At 45.5% G+C, this 27212-nt stretch overlaps 1 protein-coding gene across 1 annotated transcript in view; it reads left to right on the forward strand.

Annotated features, from left to right (window-relative positions):
* ATRAID (all-trans retinoic acid induced differentiation factor) overlaps positions 1–24836 on the forward strand; it is a 98551-nt gene extending 73715 nt beyond the window's left edge. Inside the window, exons 5-8 of the mRNA XM_078650076.1 lie at positions 5750–5871; positions 7895–7995; positions 18481–18978; positions 24255–24836. Of these exons, the coding sequence (XP_078506202.1) occupies positions 5750–5871; positions 7895–7995; positions 18481–18585 (328 nt within the window). The 3' untranslated portion in view covers positions 18586–18978; positions 24255–24836. The remainder of the gene's footprint in view (positions 1–5749; positions 5872–7894; positions 7996–18480; positions 18979–24254) is intronic.
* The last annotated feature ends 2376 nt before the right edge of the window (positions 24837–27212 follow it).

Consider the following 27212-nt stretch of genomic DNA (forward strand, 5'->3'; position numbering starts at 1 on the left):
ACGTTGCGCAATATGTTTTAAATAGAAAATTGATGTCGCCCAGGTGTTTTAAAAGATGAACTTATGGCTCAAACCAAATTTTCTTAAAAATTACAGAGCCTGGAATTTATCAAAGTATTTTTTCTTTCCCATTTCCTGATTACAGTATGAAGTGAAGTGTTCACTTGATGTCCTTATAAAGTAGAAGGACATGGTTAACAAAACAATTGTGATTCTCCGGGTGTAGACAGTGCGCCTCAGCATTGTAAAGATTTACAACTGTTCACCTAATTTAACAAAACTCTTATACGCAAGTTCTTAAGTGCGTAAATGATTGCAACCTAAAGTTTCTAGCATCCATTAGTTCCTTCAAACTCAACACCTGCTGAGACTCCACATTGTGCAGAATATGCCTCATATGGTTATAAGGTTAGATACTCTTAAAACCTTTCATCCTGTTTCCTACAACTAATCTTCTAGCACGTGTTTTCCTCCCGCACACATCACATAAAAAAGTAGAAATGTTGGTACACATTGATTATATATTTATTTAATGGTTTTATATAGCACAGACTGTATCTCAAAGGGGTGTGAACACATTGCAGTGAGTTTTTATTGTTACAGTCAAGAAAAGGTTCATTTGCATATAACTGCGCATTGGTGGTGGGATTCAGAACCGTGTATATACCTTGCCAATTTCTAAGCTTGGGTAGTTTATGTGGACAGGTCAGAATCTATAAAGGTAGGACTCAGTGGTGGAGGGGGCTCAATGTTCAGTAAACGTTCTAGGGTTCAGTCTGCAGAGAGGTATGGATGTGAAAAGATGGGTTGATTCATGAGGAGGGTAATATTTTCTACTCTCTCTTAAGCGAGCCGTAGTCTGAATTAGTTGGTAACTTGGGTGGAAGGGAATGCCAGATGCCACAGGACTTCAACTAAATAATTGATCGAATGTTGGCTGTCTTTTAAAGAGAAGGTTTAGTAGGGAACTGGTGTTTCACAGAAGCTGCAGGGTTCTGTATGATGATTTTGGATAGGTATTTGGGTGGGGGGTGGGGTGTTGTGCCTTATGGAAGATACAGCCACCATGAAGAAACTTCTTGTGTGGATTGGGCGTGATAAGTGCAGGAGTGATGTGCTCAAAGTGTTTGATCCCTGAGACTAGTCTGCCTCCAGTGTGAAGGGTTGCCTCAAAGGAATGAGGTGCGTCTTAGGAATCCGTGTAGCATGGACAACCTACAGTTGGACTGGAGAGAACCAGTCTTTGAACCACTGTTTCGAGTTTGAATCTGGAAGGTGAGTTTGATACATTTCAGGAATCTTACATTGGTGATGGGCACTTCTTGTCCATTTTTCTGGGCTTACATATTGAATTACCACATAAGGCTGCTATAATTCTTGGCAGTGACGTTAATCTACCCTTGGATGGCACAGTCAACAGGATCTCGGGGTAGCTTTAAGAAGGACTTGCTTCTCACAGTTGGGAGCGCAGGGAGACTGACTAGCATCCTGGGCGAGAGTAGCTTTAACCTCCTCACATTTCAGAGCACAGCAAGGCTGACGAGCATCCTGTGCGAGAGAGAGTAGCTTTAAGAAGGACTTGCTCCTTATGGCTGAGAGCACAGGGAGGCCTATGAGCATCCTGGCTGAGAGAGGAGCTCTTTAAGAAGGAAATCCTCTTTTGCCTTATAGTTCAGACCACAGGGAGGATGACCAGCATCCTTGACGAGAGAGAGAGACGCTGTAAGAAGGACCTCCTCCTTGCAGCTCAGAGCATGAGGAGGGGGTGTGAAGCATGTCTTGGAGGAGCAATAAGGGTATGGTCCTGGTGTTGTGATGTTATGTTAGCAATGGCAGCAGTACGCTATACGAACGCTATTACCATATGTCCTGGGTGTGTGCATTTTCACATAGTTCTAGGCTTTTTCACATTTCGAATCAAAACACTTACAGGAAGGTGGACTGTCGCTGGGTAGTGAAGGCGACTTTGTCCAATGTGTGTTCTGTAGTTAAAACTGCCTTTGTTTGAGCACTGGTTTCTCTGTAATGCTTTAACGATTTTAGAGTACCTTTTTCTTTTCTTTGTGCGTGTGTGTGTTTGTTTGAGTCTAAGTAGGTGAGGGATTTGCTGGAGTGGCTTTCCCAATTGATATCTTATTCTCCAGTGTCAAGTTGCCCATGACCTGTCAATTTGTGCTTGACGTTGGTGCAGTAATGAAGCATTGTGTGTATTGCATATTTGTATTATGTTTAGTAGAATTAAAATGTGGTGTACGATTGTAATTTCTGCACAAGGTTTGTTGGGTGATTTAAGGGTCTCAATCAGACCGCTTTTTAGTTCTTTAGGGGAGTAGAATGAACATCTGAATAGATCCCAAATGGTGTGTTATGTTTTGCGTATTCGGTTGAGGTAGGACAATCAGTCGGTTGAGAGTTCTCTCCTGTTTTCACATCATCATGCGAGGCCAGTTTGTGATTATTGGTTCATGATGCATGGGTGGGGTGGAGGTGCAGGTGATTGTGACATTGTCATTGATTGTGTTAAGAGCTGTGGGTGGCAGGACTGACTGAGCAAATCCTGAAAGGAATTGACTTGAAGACCTAGTGAGAGAGCCCCATCTAATCCAGTGGAATCCACCCCTCATCCCGCCACCTGACTGACTGAAGTGTGGGCCTATGAGAGGAAAGGGGGGTGGGGTTATGTTGGGAGCATCCAGATGTCGGCCATCAAAAAGGCGGAGGGGTTATCCGTGACTGGCCCAAATCCTTATTTATAGAGCCACCTGGCCGATACAAGGATGCCAAGCCGAGGAAGCCTCTTGGATCATGGAGCCTGTGTTGGCCACAGGGGACTGGAACTACCGGCGTGGCCCTCAGTAACCTTGACCCAGGCCGCAACTATAGGTGGGGGTAGACCAATTAGTGGCCGAAAATGCTAGTGTCAGTTAAGCACTACAGGGAACCTCAGAAAAGAACTGGCCATGTGTAATGGGACAGGGTCTGGGGGAGTGGTATCAATTGAGACGGAGGCAGGAAATAGCGCTCTCAAAGAGGGTTTTATTTTTGGATAAACTTTCCTTCGTTTGCTTGACACTCTTAGTCTTGCGAACTCGGAGGGCTCCGTCCTGACTCCTCTTGGGAATCCCGAGCTATCCAGAATGAAGCCGGTCCTGAGTGCAGCTGAGCCTGACTTTCAGGTCTTGTTAGGGCGGGGTTGGCTCGCCGGTGTTCTGTCCCCGGCCTCCGTCCGGGTGGTTCCCCAAAAGAAAGGAAAGAAAAGAAGAAGTCACTGGGACGTCCTTGTCAAGTCTATTGGGGCCGGGTGTGAGGGAAACCAAGTGCTCAACTATGTACAAATCCGTAGTGCTCGTGAGGGGGGGGGGGGGAACAAGACACATAGGCTGTACAATATTTACACTGGGTCGCGATTGTTCGACTGGCCGGTACGCCCCACCCAGCCCGCTACCTTGCCCCGTACCTTGTCCAGCCACGCTCCTCCCGTGGGAACGTGGCAGGGCGAAGCGCCGAACCGGTGGCCTCCTGGCTTGACGAGATCAGCTGGGCTCCTCTCGTATCCTTCCTCTTCTTCCCCGACGCTCGACTGCTCCACTCTCCGTCTCCACTCCAGTACACCATCCGCCTCCGGGAAAACGCCGTCCGCCGTCTTGCTCTGTCTTCCGGCTTTTGGCTCGGCTTCGCTCTCAGGGGGCGGAGCCACGTAGTACTGCAGTCCGGGGTTAAAGGGACCCTGCTCTTTTCCGACGGGAAGATCCATGCACTGCTGCCTTCCGTTGGGAACCACTCCTCTTGCTCTGTCGCATCAGTCTGTGTAAGGGCGACAGAAAGGGGGGGTCAGCGGTACAGCGGACCACCAGTCCAAGGCAACATCGGTATCTATGTCCAGGGGACCCGCCTCCCTGTCGCACCATGCTACACAATGTGGCATTTCAACAGGACAACAATCTGGCTGACCTGCAGAAAGAGAGAGCCCTCCCTCTGGCTGTAGAATTTGGAGGCATCAATGAAGGTGGACTGGAATTCTCCAGAGATCACCAAGGCAAGACTGGGAGAGCTGTGATGGTGCAACATAGCTGTCACCAAGAACAGCAATGTTTTCAGGCTGCTCGATCACGTATGTTAGTGACTGACCCACCATGCACTGAAGGTTTGGTAGCTCCTACAGTTTTACACAGTTACCCCAACAGCACTAAACAGGGAGAAAAGCAGCTAAATTGCAAGTTTGGCAAAAACTTTAAAGACCCTCCTGTTTTCAGTGCACAAAAGTAGGATTGGGCATTGTCCTGTTTTGGGGATTGGGTTTTTATCAGAAATTGCTCTAAGATCAAGAAAGGTTTATTGCCGAGGGAGCTCACTTGCCAAAAGTAAATACTTTCTGGTTGCTATGTTTTTTTCAAGTAACTTCTTTATGGCCTACGCTGCTGACCCGCATCAGGTCTGCAGTTTTCATTGAGCGTCTGATGCACGAGGACAGTCTGTGTGGGTTCCTTATTTATTACCTTGTACTTCACGAAATAAACACTGTACTTATTTCCGCTTGCCTCCCAAAGTATGTAACAGTGCCTCAGCTTACCCTACACCAGCCCAGCCTGATTTGTTCCCTAGACCCTTCTCTCTAGGAGTAGTACACCCAATCACGCTAGTTTGAAATCCACTTGTGTGTGAACTCTGTTATACTGTGGGATACTGCAGGGTGGGACTGGGTGCAATAAAGGAATAATTGTTAACTTGTACAAAGACACTGCCAGAGATCAGGCATCTGTAAATTAATAATGAAAAGAAATGCAGTTAATATTAACTTAGCAACTAAAACAGAGTACCTGTGACACCCTCAATGAAGTTTTACTTAAACCACAATGGTACTTTCAATTGCCATCGGACTCCAATTTATTTATGGACTCATTCTTCATTATTTTTGTCATCAAAATCGTGATTCCCATCACAATACACGTTAGGACATACCCTTCTTATATTTTTCTTATGTACACAACAACAATTGACCCAGCTTTAAAAAGCATGTGCAGTATTTACATGCCAGAGAAAGTGAAAAAACCTATAAAACATAGTTCCACACATAAGATATCCATGAAACTCATCAAGATTTTTATGGAAATGTCAATCTCGACATCAGTAAGTCCTACTATTTTACAATGTTTATTGGGACCTTCTCTTATTGTGTCCTCAATTAACCAATGTTACAGGTCCTAGAGGGGTCAGAGATTTATTTGCAAACTCGTGTGCCGGGCATCCCAGATTCAGCTCAAGTACACCAAGCGGCTTGCGGCGTGTCACGCCGCAAGCCACTTGCCACAGAGACAAGAATGAGAACTATACTAGAAGATGAAGCCCCAAGTAATATTCAGATCCGGATAAAGTTGGAAAGCTCATCCTAACGACACGAAACAGGAGAACCTCCATATTACAACGGTCAAGTCCAAATAGGTGCACATTGTCCTACATGTCCAGAACCCCGCCCTGATGAAGACCTTTCTTTGAAACCGTTTTTCCTGGTCCTACCACCAGAAGGTCGAAACGTGTTGGCTCTCTAATTAGAGAGGTTCATCTTCTAGTATAGTTCTCGTTCTTGTCTCTGTGGCAAGCTGCTTCGTGGTTTAAGTAAAACTTCATTGATGGTGTCAGTGGTACTCTGTTTTAGTTGCTATTATATAGATTCCAGCCTCTGTACTTCCAGAACTGAATCACTCCCCCTGTTTCAAATTGTTAATATTAACTTAGCTTCCGTTTCTTACAGAGCCCTTCCTCCTTCCTTTTCCTGCCCTGGAGGGAATGCTTCCTGGGACAGTGTGCACAGTGATACAGATGAAATCGTTTGCCGAAATCAGAGGAGCAGCTGCAATGGCACAGGAGAGATTGGTAAGTAGAATCAAGCATGTGAAGACAGTTTGCATCGTGGCAGGGGACTGCGCAATTGGTCTTGCTTATCCTGGTTTTCAACTATTTGCACGCTTATTCTTCCCAAGTTATTTTGCAATTCAATTGTCATAAGGATCGCAGGTCCAAGAGAAATTACTTTCAAATTTCCCAAAGTCAAGTTAAGCCACAGACATGCACACGTTTAAGGTTTCCCCTGCAGCAGACTTCACTCGCCAACAAGTGCTTGTGCTGAGATATAGCCGCACCCGTGCACGTGTAGAGACAAAAGAAATTGCACGTGCCAGCTCGCAGTCGACGAATGGAGGACTTGCGACTTCAGGCACTGAACGAGGGACCCTTGACAGCCAAACAAGATTGTGGCTTGCACCCACAACATAGACCGCATCCGCGGCTAAAAAAAGTAGCCAAATGTCCCATTTGGGTCAGCGCGCAAGCCTGATTCTAAAGCAGCGCCTTTCACCTTCATATTGCAAGTAAAAAGTAACGTAGTCACAATGCCTTAATGCCGGGCGCATTGCTTCTCTCGCTGCTAGCAGTCACTCACTGGCCCCTGCAGTAAAGCACACCTTCAACACAAAGATTGCCGCTTGTTTCTAAATCTGTAATGATATTCTTCATAATGAATCGTTCCTTTGGAAAAGGTTTATTGGAGCAAACGAAACACATTTGTACTATAAGGGGATGACACTCCTGGAATGCAGTGCTGACATTGCTGCCTTCCATGATGCACCAACACTCCATCTACTACATTACCACACACTGGTCTTCCTGAACCCATCCCTCATAGCTACCCCTGCCCTTGCCTCCTGTTCTCCAGGACTCACTCCCATCCTCTCACCAGTATCACTTGGTATCCCGCTGGCGCCGGTCCATCCTCATCGCATATCAGGGTATTCTGCCTTACGCCACTACTGGAACTCTTACTAGCCTTAAACACTGGTGGTCCAGTCCTCCACCACATCGTGCAGCACCATGCCTGCAGATGCAAGCACTTTGGAGGTAGATGTCTTCAGGGTCCAGGTTCCAGCCTGCATCGCCCTTCCCTGTTATCCTAGAGCTCAACAAGTTTTCATGACATTCATAAACCAACTAAACTCCTGTGGTCTTCTGGCCCCTTATAAGTCAACCGCTTGCCCTTATTATTATCATCTAATGGGTGCTTTGCCTGGAAGTCAGACATGTTCTCTAAGTAATGTCTCCTGCTTAACTCTGTGAAACACCTTTAAGTAGTCTTAAGCACTACACAAAAATACATGAAAACTGATGGTACATCTGAATCCAAACATCTACCTATGATCTGCCAAGTCCCATAAAACTCCGTCTTCTGCTCTCTGATCTTCACAGACATGAACTCTTCAGCTATTCCTTTTCCAAGATTTTAACCAAGCACAATAACCATAGATGTTGACTTTTACGCGAAGGTTTTGGGTCTTAAACATTTCTTAGCAATAACAATGGGTCATTTGGTCCATTAAGCATGGCCGTTGAATGAGACTCGGGAGGGGGTGGGGATTGGGGGGTGTTGAACCTGTAGGAAAACTGGCATATTTTGGAATGGGTTCATGCTACAGAAACGACCAGTAAACAAGCATAATGGTTTTTCATATGCAAGGTAACTCTAGAATGACTGCCCATTGATCTATGCAGAAGTTCCTTGCTTTCACTACAGGGTGATGCGCCTCCGATCATTAACTTCTCCTCTGAAAAGGGCTTGAGCGAGGATCCAACTGTGTTGTTGACTGAAAGATGTAAAAGAAGATCTTGTGCTCAGGTCTTAAAACCCAGCTTGCTAACCTTATGCTCTAGAGCTGGCAGGATTAGGAGGCTGAGGGCGTCACGTCACTTCAACCTTGTACTTTCCTGCATTAGTTTGGAGACCACGCCTTTCCTTCAGTACATAAAGGTTTCAATATTCTGTATATAAAAAGTCCTAGAGGAACTAGCTGCTTTAGTCTTGAAATGTGTGGTTTCATGGCTGCTTCATGTCTACCATTCTCCACAGCATTTTTGTGCCCAGAAAACTCGCTCTGCGCTCCTGATGGTCCCGGACTGTTCACATGTCCCTGTGCTGAGGACTTCCATGGCTACAAGTGTCAACGAGTGGTGAGCATTGGGTGCATGGTGGGTGGTGGGGCAGGCAAGATTTCTTTGAAATCTGGGTGGCATCAGGGATTTGCGCTCGGTCACATGTAAAGACTGACCACAGATAAAGAAAGAGGCCATTTACAAAGCTACAATAAAAGTGTGGTCTAAAAGGGCAGCAATCTCACCTCTGTAATGACCTAGGCTGAAACCATGGCCCAGCATCTAACAAAGAGACCAAATAGTCATGAGGGCTACCACTTTGATTCCTCTTTGCTCCCTTTTATTCACTTGAAAACTGCATGGTGAAAGCATTTTAGGGGAGAGGATGTAGCCTTACGGTTAGAGCGGTCGACCTCGAAGCTGGGGAACTGGGTTCGAGCCGCAGCAAAGACACTCAACATCCTGTGATCCTGGGCAAATCACTTAATCTTCCAGTGCCGAACAAAAATGAATGTATCCATCTGTAACAAAACTGGTGCTCACGTAAAGTGCTCTGATGCCCAATGTCTCGGGTCTAGTTTGCGCAATATAAAACCCTTAAAAATCTTTTAATTTTTTTTTATTTGAATACTGATTCATAGCACTGCGGTTACTCCTGCCTGAGAAGCTTTAGGTGAAGGGGCACAGTGATAGTCCGCATAAGATGTGAAGTGTTGCAGTGTCCGATGATGTGGCAGGAAGTAAATGAGGAAGGTACCCCTCCACCATGATCTCCACGGTCTGAACCCCGCTCTGACCCCAGCCTAACCGCATCCCCCACCGCCCACCTTCCAGTAATCCTGTTCAATCACCTTTCACTATCTGTTTTTTACTGTTCTGCTAAGGCTGCACTGGTTGTACCTGCTCTCTGAGGGGTTTCTGTTCTAATCTTTGTAGTCCGGGCCAGACTGGCCATAGTGGGCATCCGGTGTTTCCCCAGGAGGCTGCAAGAGTGAAGTCCTGTTTTGCAGTGGTGTTACAATATCGCCCCCCCGTTACAAACGCAGCAGTGCTTCACACACTTGCTCCATCCGCCCCCTCCAACTACCTCTCTCACAGGAGCTGCTCTGACAATATTGCCTGGGCTGCTTTGGATTCCCATTTCGGCCCTGTTCGTAGTACCCATATGTGTGGTGATAATCTGTACACTGCTCTTGTACTTTGACTCATTGCCATTAGTACGGCAGGGAACATAAGAGGAGTATTGTTTCTTCCATTGAGTGATGCCATTTTGGGACCTGAACTTTACCCAAGATGTACTTAAAAAGGGTCTCCTCAATAACCTCTGCATTGGTTTTCAGTGACGTCTCTTACACAGGTGAAAGTAGGGGTCATCTGTGACCGGATTACCTAAAGTAGCTCTAATAATCTTTAGTGTCCTGTCAACCAGCCAGTGTCAGGAAATCAGCTGGTCCTCCAGTCATGGGGCACCACTTGAATCTGCCTTGCATGGCCGTAATACCTAGAATTGCAGCCAGACCTGGCCCGCGTTCTGGTAGTGCTTGTTTTAAGAAATGCTGGTGGATGGCTTAGAGATTGGTGGTTCGCTTCCAAAAGTCGCAAAGTAAAACTGCTGTGCAATCTCTCCAGCTGCCAGGAATTCTCTCTCTTACTGTGCCTATTACTTGTCTCTGTCCGTGATTGGCTGTGCCTCATCTCAAAGTGCAAAAGTCCTGCACAGAAGACCCTGCGTCTCAGGTTTGCTCTCCAAATAGCATCCCTCATATTGGTGCCATATAAATTGATGTTATTCAAACTGCAGTAGAGCTATATCTCCCTTCACATTACTGGAATGAGCCAAACTGGGGACAACAGATTTTTACACAACCTATCCTACAGTAGCTGCCTGCTTTTACTTTTTACACTTAGCGGCTTCGTTTTATACAAATCTGCTCCGCCAAAGAATCTCTTCCCCTCTGGCTGAGCTGCCAGGAGAGCAAGGACAGTGGGAACCACAGGTGGAGCTGAGTTTGTCCTCCTTGTAGTTTCCTGGAGCTTCTACAGCTGCCAAGCCTTCATCACCTACAAGAGCTTAGTGTCATCTTTCCTGACTCCCTGTCTCTGCCTCTCCCTCATGCCCTAAGTAGCTTTCACCTGGGTCAACAGCATCATGGCTGGCTGTCTTTACAGATAAGCAGTGATTAAACAGTCCTGGAGTTAGAATGCCACCGTAATAATAATAATACGGATATTTGTAAAGCGCGACATCTACCTCAAACGGAGGTGTCCCATCGCCCACTTTGTGCAGTTGTGATGCATGCTTGGGAGCCACGTAAGCTTAAAATGCTTAATCGGCTGAAAAACCTTTCAACAAACACTCAAGCCTTACCCAGGTGCCTCCAATAGATTGTTTATGATGTGAACTGCTGAAGAAAACAAATGTGGTTTTGTTTTGCATTCTGGCCAGCTTACTCATTTCTCTATTGTTGTGACAAAGCTTTGCATTTTGAGCTCCTTGGGTGTAGTGCCGCCTACAGAGTATTGTGCATGTGCGAGTTGTTAACTTGAGCACCTTGTTGTCACCTGATGTGACATCGGTCCATTCATACAAACTCCGATTGACCGTCCCTTCTTCATGCACCACTGTACGCTCTGGCAATGATGGCTGCATGTGTGTGGCATAGAGACACTGTGTGTGAAGGGTGGGGAGTGTTAGTGTGTCAAAGTATTTAAGATGTTCTCGTGCTATTGGACACATGTTTAGTCCGAGTACTTGACAGGCATAATCGAGAGGCGATTCAAATGTAGTGACAGATGCTATTTACATAAGCACTACACATTGGTCAGAACATGACAATCTAATGAGTAATTGACAGAGGGTCCACAATTTAATGCCTTAAAGCAAATAAGGTAAAAATATCACTTAAGTTAGTGGTTTGAGTTCTTCTAAAGCGTTTAAGGAAGATATACCATGCAGTGCAGCAAAAAAACTGGCTAGATTTTCCAGATGGTAAAATATGGCTGGTGTCCCTAAATCCAGGTAATCAAGGCGCTGGGGCACAGGGTCAGTTGATAGAGGGGAGCGGAAGCCCAAACTTAGAGGGGGAGGAATCCTATTTTGAGTCTGTAATGGTAATAAGTGAATAAATTGACAAGCACTATTATCCGGTACCTGGCAGGCCACCTCCTTTATAAAAATAATCTGGCCACCTGATTCCATAGGGCATTCTGTGTGCTCACAATTATCTAAGTCTACAGTTAATGAGAGAGATTGAGTATATTATATATAGATCAATTTAACTTCCCAGTTAATGGAGCAAGAATATTTGGTGCTGAGGCAAAATAATGCTTTGCCGCTGGAGAGCTCCCCATCCACTAAGAAAGGTACACTTTTCCAGGTGTATTCTTGCAAATTGATACTGGTGACTTGAGCAATAAAGCAGCAAACTTATGAGACATAAATGTGCTGGACCTGACCCTGGCATGTTAAACCACCAGCAATTTAATACTATTCCTTTGCAATATGTTTTTTTTATCCAGCTAGTAGCTGCTCTTTATAATACTACATTGCATTTTTATGATGTTGTGAATTTAATTAATGGGATTAAACACCTTCATATTCAAATTAGGTGACGTGTAACATTATCACTTTCTTCAATGCCAAAAAATAATAAAGCAGTGCTCAAACGAAGTTTTGCAAACAGTGGCCTTAAAGAGGCATGGAAAATGAAGTGAGCAAGCCTCAATTTCCCTTTCTTACTCCCATCAACACTACCAAAGCCTATGCACCTGTACATCTGTTCTAACCCATTGTGCCCATATTAGCTGACAGATAACATACTTGCCAACCCTACAGATTTAGGCGGTAGGATACAACTTTTATGGCAGTCCTTCCACGTACTGCTCGAAGACCGCTTCACTACTGCATTAATGCCTAGGTAGCACGGCAGTTCAAGCCTACTGCAGTGCACCAAAAATAAACACCAGCTCCAAGAGCCAATCGGCTGCATTGCAGTTGTCCCAGCCAATCAGACGTTTCAAGAGCAGATCGAGCTACCTGGCACTTCCATCCACCTCTGGAGACCTATGGCTGAATAAAACCAGAAGTGCTTCCATTCAGTGTTGATTTACATGTCATGGCATGCACAGGGCAGAGCTGCTGAGGCGGAAAAACTCCCTAACTGTGTTTGACAGGACTGCAGCCACCCACACCGCCATCTGATGCAGCTCAGTGTTAGTCTATGCATCTATAGACAAGTGGGCCCTCTCCTGCAGCAAGTAAGGAAGATAAGCATCTGTGCCTTACAGACTGATTTAATTTACCTCTTTCCATTGACCATTGACATTAACTACTACAGCCCTACCTCCCCCATTAAAACGAATTACATCTTCTACTCCAAACGCCCCTCTAAATGGAAAAGCATTTTCACACAACATCTCCCAGTCACTAAAACCTCCAAAATACCCCATGGCGACAAACTTTCCACCACTCCCTCTCCAACCTTTCGTGGGGAAATCAACATCTCCATATTTAAAACTGGTAACATCCTCATCCAAGCGGCCGTACCCCATCTTAACACCTTCAAACTCCATTTCAGATCCTTGACCATCCAACTTTCCAATTCCACCAACAGCCTCCCACCTCTCTCCCCTCCGACCCCGCCCCACCAGCCCACTTCTCCCGCCCCTGACCTTACAACATCTAATGACACTATGCAAACGTTGACACCTATCCCCTCTTTTCTCACTATAACCCCCCTCTCCCATTGATCCTCTCCGCACCCCCTCACTCCCAATCCCCCTTGCACCCAATCAGCCCACCCATTCCCCTCCCTATGACTCCTCCCTCTGTGCCCTCTTTCACTGTCTCCCCTTCCATTCCTCCTCCAACACCCCCTCACTCCTCCTCTCCCAACTCATCCTCTCTCACACTGTATCACAATACTCCCCACCCAGATTCCCCTTCCTTTCCTCCTCCACCCCTTCATTCCTCCCCTCCCAATTCAGCCTCACACCTTCTGAATCTCACTTCCCCCCCACACCTCTTCTCCCAACTCATCCTCTCCCTCGCTGAACCATATTCTTCCCATTATCCCCCTCTCACTCCCACATCAATCCACAACTATACCTCCTTGCTATCTCAAAACTTCTCATCCACAGATGTCCCTTCTCCCCCCTACCCTGACATGCCACTCCTTCTCCCATACAACTACAGCCCTCCCTTCTCTCCAACCTGCTTCGGCTCTTCTCCTCCTCAGATCAGGCCTCCTGCCTGCATTTGCTACTGCCTCCTCAGAGCAGACCCCACTCCGCAGCTAACTCTGAACCCCAATTGTCCTCCTCCCCCCCCCCCCACACCATATTTACCCCCTCACTCTTATCTCAAACTCCCTTCGCAACTTCGAACGTAACCTCACCACCCTTACCAGAGATCTCTCTCGTCTCAGGAACGATGTCCTCAACCTCAAATCCAGCGACCTCCCGCCCCAAAAAAACACCACCAGCCCTAGTCTACTAAACCCCACCGCATCTAAAACGTGGAAAACAAATCCCTTGCTTTGCCGGACTCAAAGACCACTCCGCACCACTTGCACCCTCTCTCACCAGGAGATTTCCGACCTTCAAAATTCCTACCCTCCTTACTCACCAACCATGTACACGCCTCCCACCTTCTCAAGCATCCCCGTCATATTGGGAACCAGTCGTACTCCCCCCTTCACCTGTCTCACCTAGACCCCCTCCTCATCTCACCTCCATTCATACCCTCCCATCTCCCAAACCCACTCCCAAACCCCTTACCTGCATGCTTGTTAACTGCCGCTCCGCTGCCCGACATACCATAGAAATCTCTGAAACCATCCTTAGCGAATCCATCGACATCGCGTTCCTTACAGAATCCTGGCTTAATGAACACTCTACTAGCATTCTTGACCTACTCTCACCCCCGGGCTACTCCATCATTAGGAAAGATAGACCCATCCGAAAAGGCGGTGGTGTAGCTATCATCTTCAAAGACGAACTACAGCTATCCCTTATCAATAACACAGAATATGCCTCCTTTGAATACCTTGTAGCCGAACTCAAAATACAGGATTCCCCCCCCCCCCCATCCGCCTTCACAATATATATAATCCGCCTGGAAATCACTACCCATTCATCGACGACCTTTCTAACCTTCTTACGCAATCCTCAATTTCCAAATCTAAAAACATCTTCCTGGGAGACTTTAACCTCCATTGGAATGATACTAAAGATCCCTCAATCTCCCTCCTGTATGACCTTCTCGAAATTAATGACCTCAAACAAATCTGTAAGTCACCAACCCATTCCAAAGGAGCCACCCTTGACGCTATCATTACCAGAAAAGATCTAGCCCTCCTATCTAACATCATTCCGATTGACTGGTCCGACCATCACCTTATCCTGTTCTCCATAAACAACTCTGCCTCCACCCCTCCGTCCAAAACTATTAAACCCATGAAACTGATCAGAAATCTCAGTCATATCCCTCCCGACTTACTTGAATCCAAACTTCAGGCCCAGCTTCTCGCTATCCCTCCTTCCCTCAACACGAACAAACTAACCGAACAATATAACAGAGCTGTCACTGCTACCCTTGACCTTCTAGCACCACTCAAACTCAAAAAGCAAAGAAATATCCCCTCCAAATCATGGTTTAACAAAGACCTAAACATTGAAAGACGTAGACTTAGACTGACTGAAAGATTATGGAGACAGCACCCCTCTCCTTCTAACCTGGCCAACCTCAGACTTGCTAGATCGTCCTACAAAAAACACATCTTTAGACAAAAAACTTCCTTCCTCAGATCACAACTAGATCGAGCTCAGAATAGGCCAAGAGAACTATTCAACATTGTGCGCAATCAAACTGCTTCCGCTCCCCCTGTCCCACTGGCCTCGAAGACTAGATGTGAAGGAATAGCCCTCTTATTTTCAGACAAAATTAAACTAATTGAGCAATCCTTCCTCTCTACTGCGATCCCTACCACCAATCCGAACACCTCTCTTAATATCCCACCCTCCATCAGAACTCCCCCTACACCCTCTACGGCCCATCATAACTCTGATCTCCCTTACCCCTTCTAGCGCCCCAATTTCCTGGACTCCAATCATCCTAACTCTCTTACTAAAAATAATGCCGCTTGGCTTAACTTCCAGCCAGTCACGGAAAGAGACGTCTTTAACATCATTTCCAAACTCAAGCCTTCCTCCCACACCAAAGACCCTCTTCCGCCCAAACTTGTCCAAAACCTCAAACATATCATCACCCCTACCTGGACCTCTATTATCAACAGCTCCCTTGCCACCGGTTGTGTCCCTAACTCATTACAACTAGGCCAAATCACCCCCATTATCAAAAATCCTTTGGCAGACCCAAACGATCTCAATAACCTTCGTCCCATCTCCAACCTTCCCCTTCTTTCTAAAGCCCTGGAAAAATGTGTTCTTCTCCAACTAGAGAGACACATTGAACACTTTAACTTACTAGACCCCTTCCAATCTGGCTTTAGGAAAGGATGCAGCACTGAAACCGCCATGCTAAACATTATTGACGACATCCACCACTCACTCGACAATGGTGAATCTAGCCTTCTGATCCTCCTTGATCTCTCTGCAGCGTTTGATACTGTTAACCACTCTACTCTACTCAATGTTCTTAGAGATCGATTCGGCCTAAATGGTATGACACACAAATGGTTCGTCTCCTACCTACAACACCGTTCTCAACAAATCAAAATCCAAAATTGCCTATCTAACCCTACCTCCATCTCCTTAGGAGTTCCGCAAGGATCCATTCTCTCTCCCACTCTCTTTATCCTTTTCATGGAACCCCTCACACTCCTTCTTAAACAAGCCGGGATCAACTACCATCTCTAGGCCGATGACACCCAACTCTATTATAAGATTAAAACCCATGCTGACATCCTTCACCTCAACAACACTCATCAAGATTCAAGCCTGGTTCCACACTAACCACCTCAAACTCAACTCTAAAAAAACTGAAATGATTCTTTTTTCCCCTAAAAACAACCAGCTCCCTATTCAGAATTGGATCTCTGACCTTAATGCCCTCAACTGCTCCTTATCTTTGTTCTCCTCAGTCAAATCACTAGGTATCTCACTTGACGACCTCCTAACCCTCAAGACACACATCAATAATTCTGCCAAAGGAGCCCACTTCACTCTCTGCCACCTTAAGAAAATCCAGCCCTTCATCCCTATCGATTTCAAACTAGCAGTCCAATCCCTTGTTCTTTCTCGCATCGACTATGGCAATGCCATTCTCACCGGAATTCCCAAGATCCACCTCGCACCGCTTAAATCTGTGCTGTACCTTGCAGCTAGGCTTACCTCTGACTGCAAGCGATTCGACCACATCTCCCCTACCCTTAAAATCCTTAAATGGCTCCCCATTGAAGGTAGATCCACGTACAAAACAGCCTGCATTACACACAAAATTCTCCATCAGAATACACCGACCTACCTCGCTAACAAACTCACAAAAGCCGGTTGCTCCCGTTCCTTGAGAAGCACAAACACCCTCCTTCTTATCCCCCCCTTCTAAAAAAGAAAACCACCCAGTCTCGGTCCTTTTGCGGCAACGCTCCATGCATTTGGAATGCCCTTCCAACTGACCTTCGTTGCAACCCTTCCTACCCTTGCTTCAAAAAAGAACTCAAACTACATCTCCTCAATAAATATTGGGGACCATAATCCATATCTGCTATCTTCCACTGGCCACTTCCTTCCGACCTCAGATACATCTGCCTCCCTTCTTTTCAGCCTTACTTCGCCCTTCCTCCTCGTCACTTCCACCTCCCTGTTTACCACCTTCACTCCTCCCTGCACCCCCCTTCCCTTGTCCTCCGTCTGCCCCTCCTGCTCTCGTCCTTACAAACCCAATTCTGACCACCAACCTCCCTATCCTCCTCTGCAATTTTCAATGTATGCCTGGTTATTTTTGATTATCACATCTCCCACTTTTCGGTGTTCTTATTTCCCATATTTATAATTTTGAAATATGTCTGGCGGAGACTTATATGTTGTTTATACTCATTTATACTATGTATGACCCATGTCTTACTGACCTTCTTGTCTCAAAAATGTAAAGCGCTCTGATACCCCTGGGTCCAGCCAGCGCTATATAAAACCTCTAAATAAATAAATAAATTGACTCTCCGTAGACACACCAGCTTGAAAGTTCCTGAAAAAAAATCTTGGCAGCATTTTATGGTTTCTGACGCATTGTCATCCTAACCTGCAAAACATATTCTGTTCCCTGGCTCTTTCCTGCAACCCTCAGTTTCATCAAACACCTCGTCCAGCCCTAACCTCGCACACAAAACCCCCCAGCTTGTCATTAGGCCACATGGCCCTCAAACTCTCAAGATGCATTCAGACGCTACCTCCTCCGTTCATCAGACATCCTTGCGACATCCCGGTTTTGTCAATGTATTCTCTAATCAGGCCTCCACCAGCCAATTTTCAATTCACATTAAAACACCCGCAATTCATTATTCATTCAACACTAGATGTCCCTCAGCTTGTCTTCAGACATTCTAAGCAGGCCCTCAGAGGCCCTCGGCCAGCCACTAGACACCTTCTCTCTCTCCTGGAAGGCTCCTAACCTAAGCGTGGTCTGGCAATTGTTTACCCCAGCCTGAGAGACACCCAGAAGGCTTCCAGCCTCCCCTTAGATACTTAAATGTGGTTTTAGACATATACACTGCCCATAAGACTGCCTTAAGACACCACAAACTGGTTCTTAGACAAACCAGCTGTGCTCTGAGACCCTTGATCTGCCCTCAAACACCATATGCCTCCTTGGAGGTCCTCAGCTTGCCCCTTCCGTCCTTATAAGCATTCCCATTTTGCCCTAGGGAACTTTGTTGTGTCCTTGGATACCTCTGTCATGTGCTCATATGACCTGAGACTATCTTCAATCATCCCAGATAGTCCTAACACACTGCAGTCAACCCTTAGAAGGCCCTCTGTGCCCTCTGATACTTCCATCAGCCCCCTCAGATCCTCACCCCAACCTTGGGGCAGGTGACCTTGGGCATCAGTACAGCTCTTCCTCATTCAAACTCAAAGATTTGGTCCTCAACTGGGCAAAACTGTTCTGATCTTCAGTGACTGGGTGGGTAAAGGAGGGTTCAGGTTTCCCACTGTGTCCCCACCCACCACATCAACTGATCGCCTGCCATGCCCATTGCACAAGCTGTCGGTCTAATCCAGCACAGCATCATTTAAATCCCACAAATTCTCTCCATTTCTGGTGAGTAAATGCCTGGCATTGCATCATACACACACACACCCTTCCTTTGGATTCGATGTCAATGGTTTGACAAAACTATAGAGCATAAATGGAGTTATCAGGCTTTGGCAAAGGAAGTTTCATTAACAATCCATTTTGAGACTTTGATGTCCACCTACGGTTCTTCCTTGTGATGTATGCTATGGCCCCTTGATAGAACTTTGATTTTCCACTTGATGTTCCTCATGTTGTATTGCTTGCTGTCATTTGTTCCATTTAACTGACATCATTTTCTTATTTTATAGGGCACATTCCCTATGTTCATGTTCTATGGGATTTTGGGGGTTGTGACTCTCAGCTGCTCCTTGCTGCTGTGGTGTAGCCAGCGTCGGAAAGTCAAGAGCTCCTGATGGATGGAGTCCAGACGGCCGGCTCCAAAGGAAGGCTCCCCCAAGACCAGGAGAGCTGCCAGCCGCCTGGGCGCAGCCAGCAGTCTTGGATATGAACTGATCTCTCGACTTGGAGAACACTCTGCCCGAAGATCTGTCAATGGGCTGTCATAAAAACTGACTATGTTCTCTTAAAACGGGAACATTTTATAGTATTGGGAAGACAATAAGTTATTGTTTGGGGAGCTTGGATAAAAACCTTCACTTCATGATTAAGTGGGGATTGACACTATGGCAAGAATTGTGCAGCAAGATATGGAATTTATCTGCCACACATGGAAACACTTTCACTGTAAACTGACAATTGTGTGAGCGAGAGAGAGTGTGTGTGTGTATGTGTATGTATATGTATGTGTATGTATATGTGTGTATATATATATATATATATATATATATATATATATATATATATATATATATATATATATATATACAGCTCAAAATCCTCGCCCCATCCAGTGGCAAAAATGAACCGCACTCACACGGGGGAACGTTTTAGGTAATCGCTTCTTTAATGGTATATAAACAGACGCGTTTCGGCTGGAAGCCTTCGTCGGTGTTTACTGCACCAGGAAAGTTACATCACAGAAATAGTGTCAGTGCAATTGTGGACACAAAGAAGGGACTAGTAACCCCAGAAAAAATACGAGTGACATATTGGAGTTCGTATTCTGCTAAACCTCCTACCAAATGTAGACATTAGCATGCACAGGGTTAAAGTAACATTTAGCCGTGTATCGGCATGTCTCCCAGTAATTGTCCTACTAGGAGCTTCCCGCGTCAGGTTACTTAACGTATTACGCATATATTGCAATAATCACATTACGTTCAATGACCAACTCATATGTAAAACCTGTTCTGCAGGAGTTGTACATCTAGCCGTGTATCGGCAACAGTCCCTTCTGCTATTAACTCGTCCCACACTACACTCTTTCCTATTCGGGGCAAAAAACACATACAAACATATCCTATTACACATCCAATTCTTAAACGATACCCTCATATCAGTTTCATAAGGTTACTTCAATATCTTAAGTACAGTAGCTAAGGTGAAACACCATATCTAGTCCTTTCTATGAGAAGCCTCCCATATTTCATTTCATATAAACCAACACCATTCTCTATTGCAAAATTACAGAATCAAAGATTGAATTTTAAAATTTCAAATTCCAAGAACTACAAAGGTCAGCAATTCCATTAGTTGATTACAGTCAATGCTACTCGATGCACATGATAAACTATCGTATCCCATCAATACTCCCTGTCAATTTAGTGCACACCTATTTCCGTTCATTTGCCTAGATGGACCAGCAAATCCTCCCCACTATTCATGCCACCTGGGTGTTTAGTTCTTAAGTCAATTGTATACCTCGATTCGAGGCGACGTAGCTTACGTAGCCGGTCACCTCCCCTGATGTTGAACGGGATAAAATCCAGTCCAAAAAACATCAGTTTGGTTCTATCCTTTCGATGTTGCTCGGCAAAATGCCTTGCCACCGGATAGGCCGGGTCCACCCTATCTATAGCTCTCATGTGCTCCAGTACACGAATTTTTAGTTCGTGCACAGTGCTCCCCACATACCTGAGCCCACATGGGCATATCAGGCAGTAGACAGCAAACGGGGTACTGCAAGTAAGGAATTTGCTAATAGTTCTATTTTTCCCTGTGTCTGGAATTGTATAGGATAGGACACGCTTACTGCCGGCACAGGCTTTGCATTTCCCGCAAGGGAAAAAGCCTTTCATATCCTTCAATGTGCCGACCTTAGGCGGAATCTTTTCCAAATGACTCCTCACTAGTAGATCCTTTAATGATCTCGACTTCTTGAACGTTATGAGAGGAAATGGTGGTAAATCCTCATTGATAACGGCATCTGTCTTTAAAATGTGCCAATTTTTTCGTAGAATCCTTCTCAGTTCATTGGATTCTGTTGAATATGGTGTAACCATTCTAAATTTCCCTTCCATCTTTTTTGTTGCACTGGTGTCCCTGTCCTGTAAGAGTTTCAGTCTGGGGATTGTTCTCACTTTTGCTAGAGTTTTATCTAGATTTTCTTGCTCATAACCCCTCCTTCTGAATCTTTTCATGCTCTCAGTTGCTGCTGCTTCAAAGTCTCGTTCCTTGGAGCTATTCCTTCGCAGCCTCAGTAATTCTCCATACGGTATACTCTGTACCAATTTAGGTGGATGGCTACTATTGGCACATAAAATGGAGTTCCCTGCAGTGGGCTTACGGAAGAGGGCAGTCTGGATCCTTCCTTCCTCAATGAAGACCTTCAGGTCCAAATAGTCCGCTGCCACCGGACTAATTGTTCCCGAAAAGTGCAGGCCATAATCATTGTCATTCAGGACATCCACATATCGACTGGCCTCCTCCACCGTCCCTTGCCACACAATGAAGAGGTCGTCGATATATCGATGCCACTGAATTACCCTACCTCCATAGGGAGTCTGCCCCGTTCTGGGCACCCGCTCCTCCCACCAGCCCACGAAGAGATTCGCGAAGCTGGGAGCAAAGCAGGTGCCCATCGCGGTCCCAGACGTCTGTCTGTAAAATTGCTCCTCGAACAAAAATATATTGTTCGTGAGGCAAAATTCTGCGAACTCCATTATCATCTCATTATGTTTCGAGAACCGTAATTGGCGCTGCTCTAGAAAGTGCTTCATGGCTAGTAAACCATGCTCATGCTTGATGATGGTGTACAAGCTAGTGATATCTAGTACCATGAGCACATAGCTAGGATCCCAATTGATTGCAGTTATTTTATTCAGGAAATCTTTAGTGTCCTTCACATAGGACTGTAACTGAACAACAAAAGGAAAAAGATAATGGTCCACAAACATTGATAAGTGTTCGGTCAGTCCATTTACCGAGGAGACAATGGGTCTACCTGGTGGTTCCTTACTGTTCTTATGGAGCTTAGGGAGGTGGTAAAAAGTGGGAATGGTTGGATTCGTACTTCGCAAGAATAAAAATTCATCGGTCCCCAGCATGCCAATGTCATACCATTTCCGTATCATGCTTTCATATAAGGTGACGCTGTGATTGTAGGCATCAACTGTTGTTGGTTGGTAATATTTTTGGTCCGATAGTTGTCGTACTGCTTCTTGTCGATAGAACTCCCTTGTCAGAAGGACCACGTTACCGCCCTTGTCCGACGGTTTAATTACAATTTTAGAGTCATTGGCTAGACCTTGTATTGCACTTCTTTCTGCCACCGTTATGTTACTCCGTGGTGTCTTGCCACCTTGTTTCATCCGAAATTTTAAGAGATCACTGACTACAGCCTCAGAAAATGCATCTATAGAGTCTTTAGGCATTTGGGGATTGAAAGTAGAAGAGGGTCTAAAAGGGCTTTCTTCCCTATCTTGATCTATTTGTTGGTTCAAAGCTCTTTGTGCTGTAGATTCACTTGAGTTCTGTGAGTTATCCACCTCATTTCCTAGTCCTTCCAGGGTCTCCAAACCTTTCAGATCTTTCCCCGTTAATGCATCTGTTGCTGTCAGTCTTTTGCCTTGCATTGTTTTTGGCTTTATCTGTGGTCTCAGTTTAAAATATTTGTGTAACTTCAATTTCCGGATATAACAGAACAGATCAATGCGTGTCTGGGTAAACTCCATTCTGCTACTGGGGCAAAAGGTCAGTCCAAATCTCAATATTTTCAATTCCACCTCCGACAGCTCCCTAGTTGTTAAGTTGACCACCGTCAGGCTCTCCTCATTGCTTAGCGTCTGTTGTTCTTCTTCTTGCTCCTGGTACTCCAATTGCGAGTTCTGCCTCGTCCTCTTCCTGCCCCCCCGCCTCGTCTGGTTTTCCTGCGTCTTGTTCTGGTGGCTTGTTTTTGCCCCCACGGAGCCATGATTCTCTGATCACCTGGAATTCGTCGTGAAAAGGGACTGCTTTTGGTCGCCTCTCCTCCACTTGGTGATTTTGGTCATCACTCGACTCGTTTTCGGTGATTTCAGACTCCGAGGTTTCAACACCCGATGTTGCCCCCTGTTGTAGCTTACGGTTCACCTCTTTTCTCGGGGCATCGAACTTTTTAGCATAAGTTAGAACTCTTCCTCGCAGATAGTCATCCTCGTCTCGTCTGTACTTCTCCTGCTTGCGGGTCTTGATTTTCTGTTCGGATTTCTTCAGACGAGCTTTCATCTGCGTTTTCAGATCCTCAATGAGTTTCTGATCCTCCTCCTTGACCAAATCATTTTCCAGAGTGGCTAGCTCTGCCAGAGCTTTATCTCTATCGCTCCAGGCATATTGGACTAATACTTTCAGAGTTCCTTCACAATACTGAGCTGTTAACTCTGCCCAGTCTGTTAGCAGTTGGGGATCCGGGTTCTCGTACGAGGGTACGGTATGTACTCGCAATCCTCTCGGAACACGTTTGTCATCAATATAACTCTGTAGGCTGGTAGCCTCCCACCATTTCCTCACTTCGCGTTCATACAGCCTTTCCATTTTTGTCATGATATCCTGTAATTTGCTGGTTGGCTGGACCGCTACTGGTGTAACCTGTGTAACAGGTATGCTCTGTTTTTTGAACATGTCCTTCGCCTCATCACGGCGTGTATTTTCGCAGAACATGTTAACTGGTGTTATTACCGGCAAAGAAGCATCACCATCAACGTTCCCTCCCGTTAAATCGCCGCTACTCGATCCTGCCCAGGCTACTTCTCCCGCCCGGCTCACCTTCTATTTGTTCGTCGTTCCGTCTCTGGAACGTTGCTGCTATTTTCAATCAGGTGATGTCAAGGTCCGTAGCGGTGCTCCGAAAACAATATTTCCTCTCACTTCCCACCTTACTTCAGAGCACTCTTTGGCGGGTGCGGCAAGCGGCTGTGGGAGTCCGCTAACATATACAGCTCAAAATCCTCGCCCCATCCAGTGGCAAAAATGAACCGCACTCACACGGGGGAACGTTTTAGGTAATCGCTTCTTTAATGGTATATAAACAGACGCGTTTCGGCTGGAAGCCTTCGTCGGTGTTTACTGCACCAGGAAGTTACATCACAGAAATAGTGTCAGTGCAATTGTGGACACAAAGAAGGGACTAGTAACCCCAGAAAAAATACGAGTGACATATTGGAGTTCGTATTCTGCTAAACCTCCTACCAAATGTAGACATTAGCATGCACAGGGTTAAAGTAACAACTCCTGCAGAACAGGTTTTACATATGAGTTGGTCATTGAACGTAATGTGATTATTGCAATATATGCGTAATACGTTAAGTAACCTGGCGCGGGAAGCTCCTAGTAGGACAATTACTGGGAGACATGCCGATACACGGCTAAATGTTACTTTAACCCTGTGCATGCTAATGTCTACATTTGGTAGGAGGTTTAGCAGAATACGAACTCCAATATGTCACTCGTATTTTTTCTGGGGTTACTAGTCCCTTCTTTGTGTCCACAATTGCACTGACACTATTTCTGTGATGTAACTTCCTGGTGCAGTAAACACCGACGAAGGCTTCCAGCCGAAACGCGTCTGTTTATATACCATTAAAGAAGCGATTACCTAAAACGTTCCCCCGTGTGAGTGCGGTTCATTTTTGCCACTGGATGGGGTGAGGATTTTGAGCTGTATATGTTAGCGGACTCCCACAGTCGCTTGCCGCACCCGCCGAAGAGTGCTCTGAAGTAAGGTGGGAAGTGAGCGGAAATATATATATATATATATATATATATATATATATATATATATATATATGTATGTGTGTGTGTGTATATGTAATTGGAAAACTGGGAACAAACTGACACGTGTGTGTGTGTGTGTGTGTATATATATATATATATCTGTTTGTCAAACAAAATCACTTCAACCTGTATTTAACAATAGGTGTAATGTTAAAGACGTCAATTTTAAGCTAAATAGGCTGTAATATTCTACATGTTTTGTTTTTTTAATCCACCAATCTGATTACAATTGATTTGCCAATGTTAGTCTTTCGTCTTGTCTGAATTGCCTGCACTGAGTATGATAAAGAGGTAAGTGGAGTGGGCACATAGATTACTAAGCTGCACTGACTAGGAGATGACATGGATTTGGTTTTCTTAAGAGATTGAGGCCCGCAGTCTACCGCTATCACATGTTGGGGTGGTTGATCACGTGAGCTGTAGATCCACGAGATAGCAATGACTTTTGACCTGTTTAGTTGGGGTGGGAGAGGAATTCAGTTTTTATGGTTTAGCATAAAAAAGCAAAACTTTTGTTGCAGACTTGAAGTTGATTTGGGTAGCAAAAAATGCTGATTGAGTCATATTTGAAATGATGTAAGATTTGAGTTCGCATCAGAGCCAAGTAGAAATTAAAAGGTGTAGGAGCCAAATGGAGCCATGGGATACTTCGCATTTGGTATGTACTAAGCAGGCATCCTTTATCTGCAGCTGATCATCATTGTCATTTCAATGCTGCAGCCTCGAATGATCAGAAACACAATGGAGGCACCCTGCACTCCACTGGAACTAGGGAAATGAAGGCCATTTGTATAATAATTTTCCAAAGGAAATCACTCAAACCTTAAATACATTTGCAGGTATTATCCCATTCAAAGACCCTATTATCTCAATTAATGAGTTTTAGGATTCATAAGTTCAATCTTCTGTACACTGCATGATTAAAGTGGCAATTCCAATATGTTGAAAGGTGCTACAGGTGACGGCTTAGTGGGAGTGAAAATAAGTGAACAGTGTGCAAAGAAAAATACAGTGCACCTAACCAAAGAATGTCTTAACCACCAGGACATGAATTTCTTGATAGAACCCTTTGGAAAAGTAAACTGGATATGTTTTTTAAAGCCTGGAAAACAATGCAAATATGGTTAAGGCGGAACAGTTGATGTTTCGACCCCTTAACATCATTTGACGGGGTCTTCCTTAGGATAGAATTGTAGCGACCTAGAAAAAGAGGGAAATTGTGAGAATATAGTAGCAATGGGTAAGTTGAGGAGAATTCCCAGGAAGTATGCCATCAAACTGCTCACCAGACCCAAAAGAAACATGAGACAATGCAGTGTCTAAAAAGAGAACCAGATGAACCTAACATAACGTGTATTTGTAAAGAGCACATTCACCTGGCGGCATCTTGGTGCTGAATAACATAGGTTTGTTACCAAACTCAAGGGTACTCATTTTATCGACCTCCAATGCATCAAAGGCTGAGTGGACCCGCCAGGATTTGAACCTGTGACCATGAGGTCGAACAGAGGACCCTGCAGTGGACTCATTAGCCCACTGAGCCACCAGACCCGGCATGGAAGATGACCACCGTCCAATTTCACTCCTATCGGCCCCAGCAAAAATGCTGGGAAAAATGGTGCATCGACAACTAGCCAATTTAATCGAGAATCATGGTATTTTGCACGATACTCAATCAGGATTCAGACCCGGTTTCAGTACTGAGACAGCTCTTTTAGAGGTGGCAGAATCAGTGAGAATGTCAGTGGATTCAGGGGCATCAGCGATGCAGGTGCTCCTGGATTTATCCGCGGCGTTCGACACCGTAGACCATTTAAGATTGGTTCAGAGACTTCAGGACATCGGCATTGGGTGGGGGGGGTGAGGGGGGGGGGGGTACTGGCTTGGCTGAAATCATTTCTTAACAACCGTACTCAGCAGGTCACCCTGCAGCCCTTTAGGTCGAAACCCAAACATCTATGGTTTGGAGTTCCTCAGTGGTCTGCACTAAGCCCGCTTCTTTTCAATATATATCTGGCCCCGTTGTTCTCATTTATTACCAACTGGGGCGTGAAGGCGCTCTCATACGCCGCCGATACCCGGCTGGTGTTCTCTTTTAACAAGCAGTCGGAGTTCTCCTTCAAGAGTTTTAAGGGCTGTTTGAAAGACATTTCCCTATGAATGAACAACAATACGCTTAAACTCAACGCTGAGACAACAGAAGTGTTGTTCTTTGGCGAAAACCCGCCACCAGCAGCGGACTTCTGGTGGCCGGTGGAAATGGGATCCCCTCCCACCCCTGCAGTCATGGCAACAAATCTGGGAGTTAAGTGGGAGGTTGGCCTTTCTTTTTCTGCCTAAATTCGGCAGGTGACAGTCTTGTTTTAGCAAACTGAGGAAGTTCCTCCATCTGCTACCAGAGGACTGCCGCCAAGTCATAGTCCATGCCACTGTGACATCTAGGCTGGACTATGCTAATTTGCTTCTACGTGGGCCTGCCGGTGTACTTAGTCAGAAGACTGCAGATGGATCAGAATGTGGCTGTGAGACTGATTAGACGTGTACCATTCCGTCATCATATCTCTCCGCACATCAAAAAGCTCCTCTGGCTGCAGTGACAAGAAGAATCGAGTTTAAGGCTTTGACACTAGCACTAGCATTCTGGTCAATCCATGGTAATTGTCCTAGCTACCTGAAACAATGGCTTTGTAGCTATAAGCAGAATCGTTTGCTGAGATCTAACGTGCAAAATCTGCTTTGCACTCCACGGTTTACGAGAGCCCGGCTAGGTGGCAGATCTTTCACGGGTCAAGGCCTCCAAGCTTTGGAACTCCTTGCTAAATAATATCCAGCATATTGATTCAGAGCCACTATTTAGGAAAGCGGTGAAAACGTGGCTCTTTAGCTTATT

This window comes from Lissotriton helveticus, chromosome 6 (genome assembly GCF_964261635.1).
Source record: "Lissotriton helveticus chromosome 6, aLisHel1.1, whole genome shotgun sequence".
Lineage (NCBI taxonomy): Eukaryota > Metazoa > Chordata > Amphibia > Caudata > Salamandridae > Lissotriton > Lissotriton helveticus.